The 20,925-nt window shown below is 36.7% G+C and overlaps 1 protein-coding gene across 1 annotated transcript in view; it reads left to right on the top strand.

Moving 5' to 3' along the window:
* The window catches only part of DNAH6 (dynein, axonemal, heavy chain 6), a gene marked incomplete at its 3' end in the record, with an annotated part of 288,388 nt that overhangs the window by 168,198 nt on the left and 99,265 nt on the right, over positions 1-20,925 (top strand). Inside the window, exons 33-36 of the mRNA XM_011974268.1 lie at positions 10,755-11,310; positions 12,070-12,192; positions 15,028-15,210; positions 15,762-15,905. Coding sequence (XP_011829658.1) covers positions 10,755-11,310; positions 12,070-12,192; positions 15,028-15,210; positions 15,762-15,905 — 1,006 coding nt within the window. The remainder of the gene's footprint in view (positions 1-10,754; positions 11,311-12,069; positions 12,193-15,027; positions 15,211-15,761; positions 15,906-20,925) is intronic.

Here is a 20,925-nt window from a genome sequence, read left to right as displayed (position 1 = left end):
AAAAAAAAAAGAAAGTCTTTATTTCTCCTTCACTTTTGAAGGATAATTTCACAGGGTACAGAATTCTAGGTTGGTGGGGTTTTCCTCATGTTTCACTCCACTCTCTTCTTGCTTGCATAGTTTCTGAGGAAAAGTCAAATGAAATTCTTATCTTTGCTCATCTATAGGTAAAGTGTTTGTTTTTTGTTTTTTGTTTTTTTTCTGGCTTCTTTCTATATTTTTTCTTTAATTTTCTGTGGTTTTAAAATGACCTGCCTCGGTATAATTTTTAGGTATTTATCCTGCTTAGTGTTTTCTGAGTTCCCTGGATCTAAGGTTTGGTGGGTGACATTAATTTGGGGAAATTCTGTTATTATTCTTTCAAATATTTCTTCTGTTCTTTTCTCCCTCTCTTACCCTCTGGTATTCCTATTGCACACGTGGTACTCCTTTTGTAGTTGTACCATGGTTCTTGGGTATTATGTTGCTTTTCCAGTCTTTATTCTCTTTACTTTTCAGTTTCAGAGGTTTCTATTGAGGTACCCTCAAGCTCAGAGGTACTTTCCTCAGCTGTGTCCAATCTACTAATAAGCCTATCAAAGGCATTCTTCATCTCTATTATAGTGTGCTGGTTTTGATAATGCATTTCTTTTTGCTTCTTTCTTTGGTTTTCCATATCTCTGCTTACATTGCCCAGCTGTTTCTGCATGCTGTCTATTTTATCCATTAGAGCCTTTCACGTATTCATCATCACTGTTCTAAATCCCTGTCCAATAATTTCAGCATCCCTCCCATGTCTGGTTCTACTGCTTGCTCTGTCTTTTCAAATGGTGGGGAGGGGTTGCCTTTTATTATACCTCATAATATTTTCTTGATGGCTGACCATGATGTAGGTTTAGAAAATAAAAAGAACTGGGCCAAAAGTAAGTTGGCTATAAGTAATGTAGAGTAAGGTGCAGCAGGAGGGAAAGTGTTCTATTGTCCTAGGATTAGGACTCAGTCTTTTAATGAGCCTATGCCAACTGTAAGCTTCATAAGTGTGTCTCACTTTTTTTCTCCCCCTGTTAGGTGGTACAGGGTGACTACAGTGGCCTAGAGTTGGGTAATTCCCTTCTCCCAGTGAAAGGCTAGAGCCAGCTGGAGCTGATGTTTCCCTTCCCCCAGGTCTGTTAGGCCCCGACAAAACTCTAGCAGGTTAGGCTCTGATTAATTATCCTGGCTTCTTATTAGGAAAAGTAGGGTGCTCCAGCCTATTTCTTAATGGTTTCTTTTCCCCTCCCCTGCCAGAAGCATGAAGAGATTTCTTTTTTTTTTTTTTTCCAAATGTGATTTTTTTTTTTCATTTCCAACTTTTATTTTAAGGTCCAGGGTACATGTGCAGGATGTGCAGGTGTGTTCCGTAGGTAAACATGTGCCATGGTGGTTTGCTGCACAGGCATTCACCCAGCATTCAGCCAGGCATTCAGCCCAGCATCCATTAGCTATTTTTCCTGACCCTCTCCCTCCTCCCACTCCCCACCCTCTGACAGGCTTTGGTGTGTGTTGTTCCCCACCATGTGTCCATGTGTTCTCATCATTTAGCTCCTACTTATAAGTGACAGCATACAGTATTTGGTGTTCTGTTCCTGCATTAGTTTGCTAAGGATAATGGCCTCCAGCTCCATCCATGTTCCTGCAAAGGATATAATCTTATTCCTCTTTATGGCTGCATAGTATTCCAAGGTGCATATGTACCACATTTTCTTTATCCAGTCTCTCATTGATGGGTTTTTAAGTTGGTTACATGTCTTTGCTATTTATAATAATGCTGCAATGAACATACACATGTATGTGTCTTTATAACAGAATGACTTATATTTTTTTAAGTATATACCCAGTAATGGGATTGCTGGGTCAAATGGTAGTTCTGTTTTTAGCTCTTTGGGGAATCACTAAACTGCTTTCCACAGTGATTGAACTAATTTACACTCCCACCAACAGTGTAAAAGCATTCTTTTTTCTCCACAACCTCACCAACATCTGTTGTTTTTCGACTTTTTAGTAATAGCCATTCTAGGCTGGGTGTGGTGGCTCACACCGGTAATCCCAACAACTTTGGGAGGACAAGGCAGGTGGATCATCTGAGGTCAAGAGTTTGAGACCAGCCTGACCAATATGGTGACACCCTGCCTCTACTAAAAATATAAAATTAGCTGGGCATGGTGGCACATGCCTGTAATCCCAGCTACTTGGGAGGCTGAGGCAGGAGAATCACTTGAACCCAGGAGGTGGAGGTTGCAGTAAGCCAAGATTGTGCCATGGCACTCCAGCCTGGACAATAAAAGTGAAACTCCATCTCAAAAAATATTAATAATAATAATAATAGCCATTCTAACTGGCATGAGATGGTATCACATTGTGGTTTTGATTTGCGTTTCTCTATTGATCAGTAATGTTGAGTTTTTTTTCATGTTTGTTGGCTGCATGTGTGTCGTCTTTTGAGAAGTGCTTGTTCATGTACTTTGCCCACTTTTTAATGGGGCTGTTTGTTTTTTCTTATAAATTTGTTTAAGTTCCTTATAGATGCTGGATATTAGACCTCTGCCAGATGCATAGATTGCAAAAATTTTCACATGATGGGATTTCTCTCAGATATTTACTCCAAGAACCTGGCTGAGCTCCTAGAGGTAAAATTCACAAAAGACGTGCCCCTCCACCCCATGACTGGATGCCCCTGGAGTTTTTAACTCTCAGACATCTCCACATTAGCCTAAAGCAATTTATCAATTACAGCTGACATTTTCCTACCCTGGCACTGGCTCCTATGCTAGTTTGTTGTGATCCTGTGTATGTGATTGTCTGTGTCTCCAGTGTTGAGGGCAGAGGTATCTACAGGCATACCTCATTTTATTTCACTTCATTTTATTGCACTTCGCAGATGTCATGTATTTTATAAATTGAAGGTTTGTAGTAACCCTTCATCAAGCAAGTTTATCAGCACAATTTTTCCAACAGTTTGTATTTACCGTGTGTATATGTGGTAATTTTAGTAATTTTCACAATATTTCAAACTTTTTTATTATTATATCTGTTATGGTGATCTGTGATCAGTGATCTTTGATGTTACTATTGCGGTTGTTCTGGGAGCACCACAAACTGCACCCATACATGACAGCAAACTTAACTGATAAATGTGTGTGCTCTGACTGCTCCACAGACAGCCGTTCTGCCATCTCTCTCCTTCTCCTTGGGCCTCCCTCTTCTCTGAGACACAATAATATTGAAATTAGGCCAACTAATGACCCTACAATGGTCACTAGTGTTCAGATGAAAGGAAGAGTCACACACCGCTCACCTTAAATCAAAAGCTGGAAACGATTAAGCTTAGTGAGGAAGACATGTCTAAAGCCAAGATAGGCTGAAAGCTAGGCCTCTTGTGCCAAATAGCCTAATTGTGAATGCAAAGGAAAAGATATTGAAAGAAATTAAAAGTGCTACTCCAGTGAATACATGACTGATAAGAAACATAAAGTAACCTTATTACTGATAAGGAGAAAGTTTTAGTGGTCTGGATAAAAGATTAAACCAGCCACAACATTCCATTAAGCCAAAGCCTAATCCAGATCAAGGCCCTAACTCTCTTCAATTCTATAAAGGGGGAAAAAGTGGTGAGGAAGCTGCAGAAGAAAAGTTCAAAGCTAGCAGACATGTGACTGAATTGCTGCAATCTCATAATAAAACCTGCATGGATGAGGAGATGCTTCTTATAGATTAGCAAAGAAAGTCATTTTTTGTTTGTTTGTTTCTTTGCTTCGAGACAGTCTCACTCTGTCACCCAGGCTGGAGTGCAGTGACACAATTTTGGCTCACTGCAACCTCTGCCTCCCAGGTTCAAGCAATTCTCCTGCCTCAACCTCCCAAGTAGCTGGGACTAACAGGCGCACGCCACCACCCCTGGCTAATTTTGTATTTTTGGTAGAAGAAGAGTTTCACCCTGTTGACCAGGCTGGTCTTGAACTCCTGGCCTCAAGTGATTAGCCCGCCTCAGCCTACCAAAGTGCTGGGATTACAGCTGTGAGCCACCGTACCCAACCAAAAGTAGTTTCCTGCAATGGGATCTACTCCTGGTGAAGTAGCTAGCTTCAAACTTATTTTTCTAGCTAGCTTCATGAAGTTTCCTTCATGAAGTTGAAGCAAAGAAGTTATTTCCATAACATATAAGGTACAAGGTAAACTAGCAAATGCTGATGTAGAGGCTGCAGTAAGTTATCCAGAGCTAAGAACACTGATGAAGGTGGCTACACTAAGCAACAGATTTTTAATGTAGATAAAACAGCCTTCTATTAGAAGATGATGCCATATAGGACTTCCATAGTGAAAAAGGAGAAACCAACTCCTGGCTTCAAAGCTTTAAAGGCCAGGCTTACTCTAGTTAGAGGCTAAAGCAACTGGTAGTTTTAAGTTAAAGCTGATGCTCATTTACCAGTCCAAAAACCCTAGGGCCCTTAAGAATTACACGAAATCTACTCTGCCTGTGCTCTAAAAATGAAACAACAGGGCCTGGATGACAGCATGTCTGTTTAGAGAATGGTTTACTGAATATTTTAACCCTTTTCCCGTTTGCCCTGAGAGTACTCATTGGCAGCGCAGAATTTGTACTTGTGGCTGCAGAATTTAACCCGAGATAACTTTGTCAGGAATTATCTCACTTTTATTATTATTTTCACATTGCTGTAGTATACTGACTTTGGAAACAAAAGGCATCATTCTATAGCATTCTGTTTTTTAGTAGTGGTATTTCCGCTTACAAAACATAGTAATTCTTGATCACTGAAAATGTCAAATCCTAGAAAGCATAACATTCCTGTGCATGATGTTAACATTGTTTTTTTAATAGTCGTTGGCCCAAGATTCATTTGATGAATCTGATTTTTCCAAAATAGATGACTCTGATGATTTGGATGATTCTAATGTTAGTTCTGTTGAGAAATAACTCCAAGAACAGTTTTTACATTTTATTTTCACACTGAAAAGCAGTCAGATTTCTTTCAGCCTCACAGAGCATGTTTATGTAAAATTAAATGAGCACTGGCAGTGAGCTGCCCTTTTTTGTTCTAAATGAGAAAAGGGCTAAATCACCATTGAGAGTTACTGCTCAGAAAAAAAGACTCCTTTTCAAATATTGCTGCTCATTGGCAATGCACCTGGTCACTCAAGGCCTCTGAGGGAGATGTACAAGGAGATGAATGTTGTTTTCATGCCTGCTAACACAACATCCATTCTGTAGCCCATGGATCAAGGAGTACTTTCAACTTTCAAGTCTTATTATTTAAGAAACATATTTTGTGATGCTCTATCTGCCATAGATAGTGATTTCTCTAATGGATCCAGGCAAAGTTAATTTTAAAACCTTCTGAAAAGGATTCATCATTCTAGGTGTCATTAAGAACATTCATGATTCATGGTAAGACAGAATGTCAACATTAACAGGAGTTTGGAAACAGTTGATTCCAACCCTCATGGATGATTTTGAGGGGTTTAAGACCTCAGTGAAGGAAGTAACTACAGATGTGGTGGAAACAGCAAGAGAACTAGAATTAGAAGTGGAGCCTGAAGATGTGACTGAATTGCTGCAATCTCATGATCAGACGTGAATGGATGAGGAGTTGCTTCTTATGGATTAGCAAAGAAAGTAGTTTCCTGAGATGGGATCTATTCCTGGTGAAGATGCTGTAAATGTTGTTGAAATGACAACAAAAGACTCAGACTATTACATAAATATAGTTGATAAAGCAGTGGAAGGGTTTGAGAGAACTGACTTCAACTTTGAAAGAAGTTTTGCTGTGAGTAAAATGCTATCAAACAGCATCACAGCACATAGATATCTTTCACAAAAGAGTCAATGAACATGGCAAACATTATTGTTGTCTTATTTTAAGAAATTGCCACAGTCACTCCAGCCTTCAGCAACTACCATCCTGCTCAGTCAGCAGCTATCAACATTGAGGTAAGACCCTCTGCCAGCAAAAAGATTATGACTTGCCGACAGCTCAGATGGTCATTAGCCTTTTTTAGCAATAAAGCATTTTTAAATAAAGGTATGTACATTTTTTAGACATAATGCTATTGCATGCTTAAATGACTACAGTATAGCATAGCAATAAATTTTATATGCACTGAGAAACCAAAAAACGAGTTGCTTTATTGCTATATTCACTTTATTGTAGTGCTCTGAAACTGAACCCACAGCATCTCTGAAGGATGCTTATATATAAATATACAATTACTTTTCACAATGAATAGTAATACCATGTTCATAATAGGAGCTCATATTTTTATTTATCGTGTTCTTTCTTCCTTTCTGATGCTCCAAGTTTGCTTCTTTTCATCGTTTCTTTTTGCTTAGGGAAATTCCCTTTAGCCATTCTTCATGGTAGATCTGCTGGCTGCAAATTCATTTCCTTTTCCTTTATCTGAGAATGTCTTTATTTCCCTTCATTCTAGAGGGATATTTTCCCTGGGTATAAGATTCTGGAGTGACAGTTGTTTCAGTACTTGAAAGCTGTTGTACCATATACTTCCCATGTACACCATGAAATTCTATGCAGCCATTAAAAGGAATGAGATCATGTCCTTTACAGGGACATGGATGAAGCTGGACACCATAACTCAGCAAACTAATGTAGGAACAGAAAACCAAACACCACATGTTCTCACTTATAAGTGGGAGCTGAAAAATGATGGATTGATAGGTGCAGCAAACCACCATGGCACACATTTACCTATGTAACAAACCCGCACATCCTGCACATGTACCCCCCAGAACTGAAAATAAAACATTTTTTTAAAAAGATGTACCACTTCCTGTCAGCCTCCATGGTCTCAGATGAGAATTTTGCTGTTATTCTGTGTGGGGTTTTTTTCCCTGTTGGTAAGGTGTCATTTCTTTTTTTTCTTCTGGCTGCTGCTAAGATTGTTTTCATTGTCTTCCGTGTTTACAAGTTTGACTATGTTGTTTCTTCATATGGATTTCTTCGGGTTTATCCTGTTTGAGATTTGATCAATGTCTTAAATCTGTAGGTTCGTGCTTTTTGGCAAATGTGTGACATTTTCAGTCATTATTTCTCTGAATACTTCTTCAGCTCTTTCATCTTTCCCCATCGTTTGAGACTCCAATGACACAAATGTTAGATCTTTTGTTATATTTCCATAGGTCTCCAAGGGCTGCTCATTTTTTTTTTTCAGACAATTTTCTCTGTCTTGTTCAGATTGGGTAACTTCTATTATTCTGTCTTGCAGTTTACCAGTTCTTTCCTCTATCCCTTCCATTTTGCTCTTGAACCCATCTGTTGATTTTTTATTGTATTTTTTCAGTTCTAAAATTTCTTTTATTTTCTTTTTTTTATTATTATTATTATACTTTAAGTTCTAGGGTACATGTGCATAACGTGCAGGTTTGTTACATATGTATAACTGTGCCATGTTGGCGTGCTGCACCCATCAACTCGTCAGCACCCATCAAGTCGTCATTTACATCAGGTATAACTCCCAATGCAATCCTTCCCCCCTCCCCCCTCCCCATGATAGGCCCCATATGACCCAGCCATCCCATTACTGGGTATATACCCAAAGGATTATAAATCATGCTGCTATAAAGACACATGCACACGGATGTTCATTGCGGCACTATTCACAATAGCAAAGACTTGGAATCAACCCAAATGTCCATCAGTGACAGACTGGATTAAGAAAATGTGGCACATATACACCATGGAATACTATGCAGCCATAAAAAAGGATGAGTTTGTGTCCTTTGTAGGGACATGGATGCAGCTGGAAACCATCATTCTCAGCAAACTATCCCAAGAACAGAAAACCAAACACCGCATGTTCTCACTCATAGGTGGGAACTGAACAATGAGATCACTTGGACTCGGGAAGGGGAACAGTTCTAAAATTTCTCACAGGTTCTTTGTATATTCTTTTTTCTTTCTTTTTTTTGGCTGAGATGTCCTTATATTCTTTTGTTTCTAATGTCTTTATAATGGGTTCTTAAAACATTTTCATGATGTCTGTTTTAAGATAATGATCTCACCTGTGTGTAGTCACATGCACCTATAGTCCTGGCTAGTCAGAAGGCTGAGGCAGGAAGATTGTTGGAGCCCAGGAGTTCAAGGCCAGCCTGGGCAGTATAGTGAGACCGTATCCCTTAAGAAATAAAATACATTTGTCAGACAGTTTTAACATCTCTCTTATCTCAGTGTTAGCATCTATTGATTGTCTCTCTTAGTTCAGTTTGAGATCTTTCTGGCTTTTGATATGATGAATGATGACTTTTATTGAAACCTACTTATCTGAGATATTATGTTATGAGACTCTAGATCTTATCTAAACTTGTTTTAGCTGGCTTTTCCTGATGCCACACCAGCAAGAGAAATTAGAAATGCAACTTTGTTACTGCCAGGTGGGGATAGAATTCAAGTTTTATCGGTGTCTGGTGGGAGCAGTCATTTCTGCTGTGTAGGGGTGGGAGTTCCAGCTCCCTGGCAGTCCTCCAGTGATATTGTCCTGGATAGAAGAGTAGAAATACCTCATTACTGCTCCCCACGTAACCTCCACTGATGCCACAGGGAAGACAGCTTTATTACCCCTGGACAGTGGTAAAAGTCCTAACTCTCCACTGAGCCTCCTCTGATGCCACCCATCAGAGAGAGGAAGGGGTGCTTCATTATTCCTGGGGAGGGCTGGAAGTCCAGGCTTCCCATATGGTCTCCACTAATACCAAAGGGAGTATCATTACTTCCCAGTGAGGATGAAAGTACATCCCTATATGGCCTTCTCTGACACCATGGGGGAATGAGGAGAGGAATTTCAGGAGACTTGTTACACCCTAGCTAGAGTGGAAGTCTGGGCTCCGTACTCAGTATCTGCTGGTGTGGGTAGGAATAAATACCTCAGGAGTTTTCAGTGGTGTTTGGTTAGAGTAGAGCAGTTATTGCCTAAAAGTTTTCTGTCTTGCTGGGCTGCCCCTTTCCTGGTCCTTTGGATAAAGGCGGTAAGCTTTTCCTAGGGCTTTTTTAAAAAATCTGTGCCCATTGGCGTTTCTGGATTGCCAGCATATAAAAGACAAAAAGACACAAGAGACTCGACACTGTTATTGCTTGCATCTTAAGTACCTAGCCAGTCTGCCTTTTCTCTACCTTTCAGAGTCTTCTTTCATTTATTTTACTTAATGTACAGGGATTTTAGTTGTGCTTAATGGAAGGAATAGGGAAAAGTAAGTCTGTTCCATCTTTCCGGAGAAATAAGTTGGTTGACATTTTCATGTATTACCTTTAATACATTTCTATTTTTACAGCTGTTGCTTTTTCAATTAGTTACATATCTTAAGCATCTTTTTCATGTTAGTATATATGCATGAGTCTATTTTTTTGTACTGCTGCTAGACTGCTATTATGTAAGATAGTACTTTGAGACATAATAAACCTATAGAACTATTTTAATGTGAAAGGTCTTATATATGGACATTTAGATTTTTTCCTAATTGTTTTCTATGCTAATAATGAACATTCCTATACATATATCTTTGCACAGGTGTGATATTTCTACAAGGGAGATTCCTGGAAGTAAGTTTCCTAGGTCATAGGGTTTGCACATTTTTTATTTAAATAGATTCAATCAAATTGTCCTCCAAAGATGAGTTACCCTTTAACATTTACATAAGTGGTTTTATGAAGGTGCCTATTTCCCCATAAGTGTTTTAAAGAGGGGCCAAATGTAGTAGCCTATTTTAATATTCATTTCTGTAACTATTAGAGTCATTGGGTATCATTTCCTATGTTCATTATTTATTTATAATTATTATTCTTGGAGCTTGTTCCTATTGTACTCTTACTTACTGATTTATAGAAACACATAACCTTTATTGATATAAACATTGGAAATGTTTTTCTAAGTCTCTCATTCATGCTTTAGGTTTGTATATAAAGCCTTTTATCTCACAGAAGTTTGGTTTTTGTCTGTTTGTTTTTCTTTTTTCACTCCGTCAACTTCTTTTTACAGTTGTAGATATCCTGCCTTTCTTAGAAAGACCGCCTTACCACAATGTTGCAAAATTTAGCTCTTGTACTTTCTTCTAGTACTTTGGTCACTTTATGTAAGGTTTTAACTGTATCACAGATGTATTTGTGTAAATAATGTGAAGTAAAGATTTAGCTTCTTTTTTCCCATAGAAACATCTCATATCAACTGTTTCCTATAGAAACAGTCACATTTTTCCTTCCTCCCTTCTTGCATAATACTAATTTTAATTCTATATTCATCTTATTTTTCTGAATAGCCACATACAGTTATGAGCGTATGTAAGTGATTTTAGGAAAATTTGAGCTATAAATATAATTTCAAATATAATTTTAAAATAATTTTAAATTTTTAAGTGAGATATTTTATATTTTTTAAATAATTAAAAATAAGTTCATCACCTTCTATATGCTTGGTACTGTGCCATGTACTGTGAGAAATACAGAAAGAAACACAAAAGATATTGCTTACTCCCAAGAAGCTCCTAATATACTTATGAACATTGGTCTACTATACAGGAAACAAACAAAATCATACATGATATCAGAGAAATGATAGATTCTGGTACAGCATGTAGGACAAACTAATACTGTACATGTTCAGAAGAGAAAGATCAATGAGAAACAATAAGACTCATAATATTTCATTGATTGTAACAAATATGGGAAAAATCAATGACCAGTTGTTCCTAATTGATTTTATTTTTGTTTTGACAGTGGAATCATATCTGACCTTTTTCCTGGAGTCCAAATTCCAGAACATGATTATGGTATTTTACAGTCAACAATTGTGGATGTCATGAATGGACAAAATCTTCAGCCTGAGATGTGTATGGTTAGAAAGGTGATACAGTTTTATGAAACAATGCTAGTAAGGCATGGTGTTATGTTAGTTGGACCAACAGGAGGTGGCAAGACCACAGTTTACAGAATACTAGCAGAAACTTTAGGGAATTTACAAAAACTTGGGATAGAAAATCCCTTTTACCAAGCAGTTAAAACATATGTTCTCAACCCTAAATCAATTACCATGGGCGAATTATATGGAGAGGTTAATAACTTAACCTTGGAATGGAAAGATGGTTTGATGGCACTAAGTGTCCGAGCAGCTGTGAATGATACTTCAGAAGACCATAAATGGATCATCAGTGATGGGCCAGTAGATGCTCTTTGGATTGAAAACATGAATACAGTGCTGGATGATAACAAGATGCTTTGCCTGGCTAACAGTGAGAGGATTAAACTCACACCTCAAATTCACATGCTTTTTGAGGTAAGTGTACACATTACTGTGGAGTGAAATCATTCATTAAATTGGCATACCATCATTACATTTTTTCTCACACTGATGTAGCCTTTACTATCTATAATGTCTATTATTATGTTCTGTTTACTTACTTATTAAATTATCCTTTTGTAATAGACTGACAGTCAAAGTCTCAAATGTTCTTGTCTCTATAAATAGGAAGTACAATAAATTCTGGCTTCCCTGAGAGAGGGAGAGAGAGGAAGAAAGAGAGAGAGAGAGCACTTTGTATCATTTGAAATGCATTTTAAATTTAAAAATTATTATATTTAATAAGAATAAATTATCCCATTGTGATATGAATATTTGATGAGGGATTGGGAGAGGAATGTGGACCAAGTACAGCTACAAACATTATGAAGGATGCCACCTGTGTTCTATTCATTCATCAAATACTGATTGAATGCCTACTATGTGCTAGGGATTCTAATACAAGAATGAAAAGGAGAAAAGAGAAAAGCAAAGAGAAGAAAGAAAAAATAGCCCTGCCCATAGAATTTGACAGTATCCTCCTGTACTTGTGGGAATTTTTTTGCCTTATACTCATTTAACTTTGTTCTTGCATTTCTAATTACTTATTGTTCTCCCACTCTCTTCCACACAAAGCCTTTCAATGTTAAGTTAGACTTTAAAAGTGTGAATCATTTTATAAGTGTGAACACTGAAGTTGGAGAAATAAGGAAGTATCATATTAGCGGTTTCCTGCTCAACTTTCTTCAACTTTAGGTGCAAGATCTGCGGGTTGCCTCCCCTGCAACTGTCAGTCGATGTGGAATGGTGTTTGTGGATCCTGAAGAACTGAAATGGATGCCTTATGTTAAAACTTGGATGAAGGGTATTTCTAAAAATGTAAGTGCAATCAGATATTCCCCAGTATCTCCATCTGTCAGGACTCACATTGCCTTCTAGTGCACAAATAACAATATGTTAAGGACTCATGGTGCTTCATTGAGGGGACTTCATTATTTTACCTAGTCCTCCCTATGGATTCCTAGAATCCTCCAGGAATGTTTATATACTCCCCAAATCTGTCCTCATTTCTTGTTACCCCAGCCTGCCAGCCGGCCTACTCACACTTCCTCCTGCCTATTCTGTCTGGCTTCTCCCCAGACTGAAACACAAGCCACTTTTGTGAGTCCCTAAAAACACAACTTCAACAGCCTGAGGCATTGAGACTTTGCAGAAAGCTTGGGAGTAATAAAACAGAACCAAAAGGAAGAAAAAGAATATTTAAGTCTAGACCCTAACTGTCATTGTTTTTGGATTTTCAGAGCCCCTAACACCTATGACAGCCAAAGATAAAAGAAAACCCATTTACATCCTACCCCAATTGTAGGTGCGAGACATAAGACACATTCTAACCTCAGAGGTACAATTCCACCCAAATTGAAGAAAAGCTTATACATTGTTATTCAAAACAAATCAGTTTCATACTACTTTCTGTAGCTTCTCCATTCTAATACAGAATTTTTCTCTTTAGCTTAGCTGAACAAGTAGTCCTTTGAGATGTTTCCCCCACATCTCATCCCCTACTCCAAATAAGCCGTCTTCGTCTCTGCCTCTCCCCCTCCAAAGATGAGCCGGAAAACTATTGTTTTCCTCCTTTCTTTGCATGAACATTTTAAGAATATTATGGTCTAGTCTCAGAGTACCTTATTAAAGACAGTAATTCTCAGAATTGAGAGTTTATCATTGGCTACCTTAAGACTTTTAACTTTTCTGAATTCACTTTTTTAAAATTAGCAGACATTTTTATGCCTAGGGCAGTTTTAAGTTTATAGAAAAATTGAACAGAAATGAGGGTTCCCATGTACTCCCTCACCCCCAAACAGTTTCACCTATTATTTACACTGCATAAATGGTGAACCAGTATTAGTACATTATTATTAACCAAAGTGCATACTTTGTGTTAGAGTTCACTCTTTGTGTACAATTTATGGGTTTTGAAAAATGCATAGTGTCATGTTTCCACCATTATAGTATCAGGCAGAATAGTTTCATTGCTCTAAAAATCCTCTGAGATCTACCTTCTGAATATCATCCCTCCTCCCATCCCTTAACCCCTGCAACCACTGATCTTTTTACTATCTCTGTAGTTTTACCTTTTCTAGAATGTCATACAGTTGAAATCGTATAGTACATAGCCTTTTCAGACTGGCTTCTTTTTACTTGGTAATATTCATTTAAGGTACTTCCATGTCTTTCTGTGGTTTGGTAACTTATTTCTTTTTAGCATTGGATATTTTTTTTTACAATCTTCACATTGTATAAATATTTCATCTTCTATTCTCATAACAGTGTGTTTCCCAGAGTAGAAGTTAATTTTAATGAAATTCAACTTACCAGTTTGTTTCCTCATGGATGATGCCTTTGGTGTCATACCTAAGAAGTCATCACCAAGCCCAAAGTCATGTAGATTTTCTCCTGTTATCTTCTAAAAACTTCATATTTTGTGTTTTGCATTTATAATCCATTTTCAGTTAATTTTTAGGAAGGTATAAGGTCTGTGTCTAAATTCGTTTTTTTTGCATGTGTATATCCAGTTGTTCCAGCACCATTTGTTGAAAAGATTGTCCTTTCTCCATCGGATTGCCTTTGCTTTTTTGTTAAAAATCAATTGACTGTATTTATGTAGGTCTATTTCTGTGCTCTCCATTCTGTTCCATTGATCTGCTTGTCCATTCTTTCACCAATAACCCACTGTCTTGATTACTGCAGCTGTATAGTAAGTCTTGAAGTTGGGTAGTGTCAGTTTTTCAACTTTGTTCTTTTTCTTCATTGTTGTGTTGGTTATTCTGGGTCTTTTGCCTTTCCATATAAACTTTAGAATCAGTTTGTCAATTAATCCACAAAGTAACTTGCTGGAATTTTGACTGAGATTTTGTTAAATTTATAGATAACATCGGAGAAATTGACATCGTAAGACTATTTAGTCTTCCTACTCATGAATGTGATATTTCTCTCTATTTATTTAGTAGTTCTTTAGCTTCTTTCATCAGAGTATTATAGCTTGTCTTATATAGATCCAGTACATATTTTGATATATTTATAATTAATTTATTTTTGGCACTAATGTAAATTGTATTGTATTTTTAATTTCAAATTTCAATTGCTCCTTGCTGGTGTATAAGAAAATGATTGACTTGTATATGTTAACCTCATATCCTGCAACTTTACCATAATTACCTATGAGTTCCAGTTTTGTTTGTTTTGTTTTGTCAATTTAGGTAGATTTGCCACATAGACAATTATGTTATTTGTGAACAAAGACCGTTTTACTTCTTCCTTCCCAATCTGTACACCTTTTATTTCCTTTTATTGTCCTATTGCATTAGCTAGGACTTCAGGACAAAGTTGAATAAGAGTAGTGAGAAGGATTGAATTCACTTTTAAATATTTTATGTATTGGCAGCTTAAGAAATAATTATGAAATTAACACCTCTGAACCCATTGCCAGACCGAGAAATAGAATGCAATCAACTACCCATAATTTCCCCCATGTATCCCTTCCCAGTCATAAAAGGTTTCCTTAAAATTTAATTTGTTTAATATGTTGTGATAGTTATAGCCTTTGGTCTAAAGATCACTGAATATATAGAAATATCCAGATTTTAACCAACCCAATTCTAAACTGAATTATGTATTTATCAGGTCTTGCTAAACTATCATTTGTTTCATTTTCAGCTGAATGAGGAAACCCAAGAATATATATTAAATCTTTTCCAACGTTATGTTGATGAAGGTTTACATTTTATCAATAAAAAGTGCAGCCAAGCAATTCCACAAGTGGACATCAGCAAAGTTACTACACTCTGTTGCTTATTGGAGTCCTTGATACTTGGGAAAGATGGAGTTAACTTGGCAATGGTATGAAGAGTTTTCTTACTGCTATGAAGCTAGAAAAATTAGATTATTGTATAAATTTCTTGCAAAGAAATGACTCCATTCTAAAATATAACCATTTGATTTTTAAGTTAATTTTTCAGGGGACTAATAGCTATGATTACATTCATAGAATCTCAAAGCTACAAGGAACGTTAGCATGTATAGTTTATTCCTCTACTCAATTTTGAATTCTCTTACAGTCTACAACATATTCCCAATACAAGATATTCTCAATCTGCTTACATACCTTCATGCAGGTATTTTAAAAATTATAGCAATCAGTTGAAAGGCAAACTTGGACTTTTTTTCCCTACATATTCCTTCTCATTCATTTTCTCATCAGTGATTATAATATATAACTATAAGAAAACACTACTCTGTGAACCATTGCATGAAGTGTAAGAAACATACACTGTGCCCATTTAAAAATGTGTTAGTCTAAATGAAAGAAAAATACCTTTACACTTTGCAGCTTAGGATTCTTTTTATGTTTATATATAAAATATTAAGTCTGTTTCTCTTTATTCTTTCAGGAACAAACAAAACTGAACACTATACTATGTCAGACTTTTGTTTTCTGTTATTTGTGGTCTTTGGGTGGAAACCTAACCGAAAACTATTGGGATTCTTTTGATACATTTATTAGAACACAATTTGATGATAATCCTGATGCCAGGGTAAGAACCAAATAAATTACATTTTAGCATAATAATTCTGAATCATTAAAATTACATTTTAAGATTAAAACTTTAAAAACTTTAGTTCTATTGAAAATATAACTTATACACTAAGCTGGTTCCTAAAAGTATTCATGTTTTTCTAACCATAGATAACATTTATCATATTTTTTAAGTCAGGAGCCCTCTCCTAGTCATATTAAAAAAGTAAGATGTGTAAGTATATAAAAACTCTCTACTGTAAACAACTATTGAATTCTAGTCAGTAAATTTATTTTTCACAGTGTGAAAATAACAGTGTGATTGGTTAGCTATTCTGAATTGCTGGAATGTACTTGGTATATATTCTAAGATTGACTAAATAAGTAAATATATTGCGAATAATGGCAATGAATTTCTCACTGTTAGAGACGGGATTTAAAAATATGGAGGGAGAAAAATTAGAATGCACTCTGTTTTATTGGATTGGAATTGCAGGTCTCAGTACTCATTGATATTCAAAATGTTAACATACATACATGTAATTGTATGAAAATTGCCTGGGCACATGGCTCACACCTGTAATCCCAGTATTTTAGGAGGCTAAAGCAGGAGGACCACTTGAGGCCAAGAGTTTGAGACTAGCCTGTGCAATATAGCAAGACTCCTGTCTCTACAAAAAAATTTTTTAGTATCCAAGCTCAATGGTGCACACCTGTAGTTCTAGCTACTCAGGAGGCTGAGGCAAGAGGATCTCTTGAGCCCAGGAGTTTGAGGCTGCACTGAGCTATGATCTTACCACTGCACTCCAGCCTGGGCAACAGAGCAAGGCTCTGTCTTTAAATAAATAAGTAAATGTATGAAAATTGATGTGTGTATACATCAATTTTCTAGTCCATTATATATATATAAATTTTTATATACATATAAAATTTTATATACATGTAATTTTCTAGTCCGTGTGCTGAAAGGAACTAGACACAAAGACACCTTGATAGCAGCAATGAGCATATCTGGTATACTTATTTTTAAATACTATTGTCATCCTCCACTAAAGAAAATGAGAAATTCTTAGTAAAATAGTTGATTTCAAGACTGGATCAGGGAAAATACAAAACAACTCTTTTATGTTGCATAGTAAAAAAGTGCTCAAAGAATGATGTGACATGTCAAAAGAACACAGAAGGCAGTTTGAAGAGACTTCCACTGGTAAAAACTGGATAGATTTAAGCATCAAAATCAATAATCATAGTATAGGATCATAACCCTTTTAGTAAAATAAAAATCTGTAATAAAATAAAAATAAAAATCCATACTCATAATAAAAATATGCATGACTAAATAAATAAGTAGGGAAGAAAGAAAAACTCTTTCCTATAGCTAATACAAACTAACCTATGCAGAAGGAATAATGGATAAAGTTAGAAAGTCATCACCTTGCAACTATTATTGTAATAATTGATTTAGGCAGGAATCATCAATGAATACTGAAATTAGTGGGTAGAGGTTTCATGATAAGCAGTACTTACATAGTTTCTAAGTATTTACTAAACAAAACAAAACAAAAAAAGCAAAAAAAACAAACTTGTAAACAGCACCTTAGCTACATGATCAATTTAACTTAATTAGTGGGTAGAGATTTCATGATAAGCAGTATTTACATAGTTTCTAAGTGTTTACTTAAAAAAAAAAAAAAACACGTGTAAACAGCACCTTAGCTACATGATCAATTTAATTTAACTAACATCAAGGCAAACCTGTGCCTGCTTCCTAATATGGGGCACTGTGAAAGATGTAATCTTGCTTCTGTGATATTTATTTCAAAAATGTATAACTTGAACCTAATCATGAGGTTACACCTGGAAAACCCAAACCAATGAATATTTTGTAAAATAAACTGGACTATATTCTTCAACTATATCTATGTCATAAGAGACAAAGTTGAGAGACTTTTCTGAATAAAAGGAGACTAAAGAAAGATAATTAAATGCAATGCATGATCCTGGATTAGATCTTAGACTTGGAAAATTATACCTATAAATTATATTATTGGAAAAAATGGCAATATTTGAATATAGAATGTAAATTAAATAATATGTCAGTATTCAATAAATTTTATCACCTAAGTATTTTTTTTAAATATGTCTTTTTGTCTTCATCCTTGCTGCCTTTGGATAACCCAGATTCTTATTATTTCTTCCATGAGCTATTAAAATATCCTATTTATTATTCCTTTGATTTTGCTCCAGTCATATCTAATTCACCCTCTCTACCAGTATTTTTAAAGTTAAAGGTCACAATCTATTAATTGGTCATGAAATCAAGTGAAAGGGTCACAACCCAGTTTTTAAAAAGGAAATATCCTCTACCACAACTTTCAGTAAACACTATATCGGAGAGTCTAACCAGTGCAATAAGGCAAGAGAAAGAAATAAAACATATAAACTTTGGAAAGGAAAAAGTAAAATAGTCATTATTTGCAGAAAAAAATGACTGCATATGTAGAAAATCCTAAAAAATCTACAAACAAATGATTACAATTAATAAGTACGTTAGTAAGGCCCTTGGATATAAGGTCTACAAAGAGTTAACGAATGAAAATTTAAAAGAATACCATTTATAAAAGTAACAAAATACCAACTACTTAGGAATAAATTAATGAATGATGTGAAAGACCTCTGCTGAAAAGTACAAAACATGTTGAGAGAAATTTTAAAAGATCTGTATAAATGAAGAGATATACTATGTTCATGGATTGAGATACTTTTATTAAGTTATCAGTTCTTTCCAAAATATTTTGAAGATTCCAGGCAACTTCAGTCCCAAAATCCCCAACAAAATTTTTCCATGAATTCTGACAATCTCGTTCTAAAATTTATACAAAAAGGTCAAATAACTGAGATAATCTTGAAGGAACACACATTTGGAGGACTTAAACTACATGACTTGAAAAATTCAAGACAATAAAACAGCAGCAATTCAGAGTGTGGCATTGGTGAAAGGATATCAAATAGACAAACTAATATTGACAAAGAAGTGGAAGAAAGAAGCCTTCTGAGGTGCTGTACATGTTCTATATTTTAATCTAGGGTGGTTATATTAATATTTATATATATGAAATTCTCCAAAATAGACTCAATATTTGACAAAAAAGGTTATGTTATACCTTGAGGTTTAAAAAAAAAAAAAATAGAATAAAAAGTAGAGTGAATTGAGGAGGTTCCAAGATAGCCAAATAGGAACAACTCCAGTTTACAGTTCCCAGCATGAACGATACAGAAGACGGGTGATTTCTGCATTTCCAACTGAGGTACTGGGTTCATCTCACTGGGGCTTGTCAGACAGTGGGTGCAGCCCACAGAGCGGGATAGGGCATCACCTCACCCAGGAAGCACAAGGAGTTGGGTAATTCCTTTTCCTAGCCAAGGGAAGCTGTGACAGATGGTACCTGGAAAATCAGGACACTCCCACCCTAACACTGCTCTTTTCCAACAGTCTTAGCAAACGGCGCACCAGGAGATTATATCCCACGCCTGGCTCAGAGGGTCCTATGCCCACAGAGCCTCGCTCACTGCTAGCACAGCAGTCTGAGACTGAACTGCAAGACAGCAGCAAGGCTTAGGGAGGGGCGTCCACCACTGCTGAGGCTTGAGTAGGTAAACAAAGCAGCCAGGAAGCTCTAACTGGGTGGAGCCCACCGCAGCTCAAGAATGCCTTTCTGCCTCTGTAGACTCCACCTCTGGGGGCAGGTCATAGCTGAACAAAAAGCAGCAGAAACTTCTTCAGGCTTAAATGTCCCTATCTGACAGCTTTGAAGAGAGTAGTGGTTCTCCCAGCACAGAGTTTGAGATCTGAGAACGGACAGACTGCCTCCTCAAGTGGGTCCCTGACCCCTGAGTAGCCTAACTGGGAGACACCTCCCAGTAGGGGCTGACCAACACCTCATACATCTGGGTGTCCCTCTGAGATGAAGCTTCCAGAGGAAGGATCAGTCAGCAACATTTCCCATTCTGCAATATTTGCTGTTCTCCAGCCTCCACTGGTGATACCCAGTCAAACAGGGTCTAGAGTGGACCTCCAGCAAATTCCAACAGACCTGCAGCTGAGGGTCCTGACTGTTAGAAGGAAAAAAACAAACAGAAAGGATATCCACACCAAAACCCCATCTGTACATCACCATCATCAAAGACCAAAGGTAGATAAAACCACAAAGATAGGGAGAAACAAGAGCAGAAAAGCTGAAAATTCTAAAAATCAGAACACCTCTTCTCCTCAAAAGGAACGCAAATCCTTTCCAGCAATGGAACAAAGCTGGACGGAGAATGACTTTGATGAGTTGAGAGAAGAAAGCTTCAGACGATCGGTAATAACAAACTTCTCCAAGCTAAAGGAGGATGTTCGAACCCATCGCAAAGAAGCTAAAAACCTTGAAAAAAGATTAGACAAATGGCTAACTAGAATAAACAGCATAGAGAAGACCTTAAATGACCTGATGGAGCTGAAAACCATGGCATGAGAACTACATGATGCATACACAAGCTTCAGCGGCCGATTCGATCAAGTGGAAGAAAGGGTATCAGTGATTGAAGATCAAATAAATGAAATGAAGTAAGAAAAGAAGTTTAGAGAAAAATGAGTAAAAAGAAATGAACAAAGTCTCCAAGAAATATGGGACTATGTGAAAAGACCAAATCTACATCTGATTGATGTACCTGAAACTGATGGGGAGAATGGAACCAAGTTGGAAAACACTCTGCAGGATATTATCCAGGAGAACTTCCCCAACCTAACAAGGCAGGCCAACATTCATATTCAGGAAATACAGAGAACACCACAAAGATACTCCTCGAGAAGAGCAACTCCAGATTCACCAAAGTTGAAATGAAGGAAAAAATATTAAGGGCAGCCAGGGAGAAAAGTCGGGTTACCCACAAAGGGAAGCCCATCAGACTAACAGCGGATCTCTCGGCAGAAACTCTACAAGCCAGAAGAGAGTGGGGGCCAATATTCAACATTCTTAAAGAAAAGAATTTTCAACCCA

The sequence above is a fragment of the Mandrillus leucophaeus genome, unplaced genomic scaffold, assembly GCF_000951045.1.
Source record: "Mandrillus leucophaeus isolate KB7577 unplaced genomic scaffold, Mleu.le_1.0 Scaffold1433, whole genome shotgun sequence".
NCBI classification, from domain to species: Eukaryota; Metazoa; Chordata; class Mammalia; order Primates; family Cercopithecidae; genus Mandrillus; species Mandrillus leucophaeus.
Note: the sequence above shows the minus strand (reverse complement) of the source record. Positions and strands in the feature narration are given on the sequence as shown.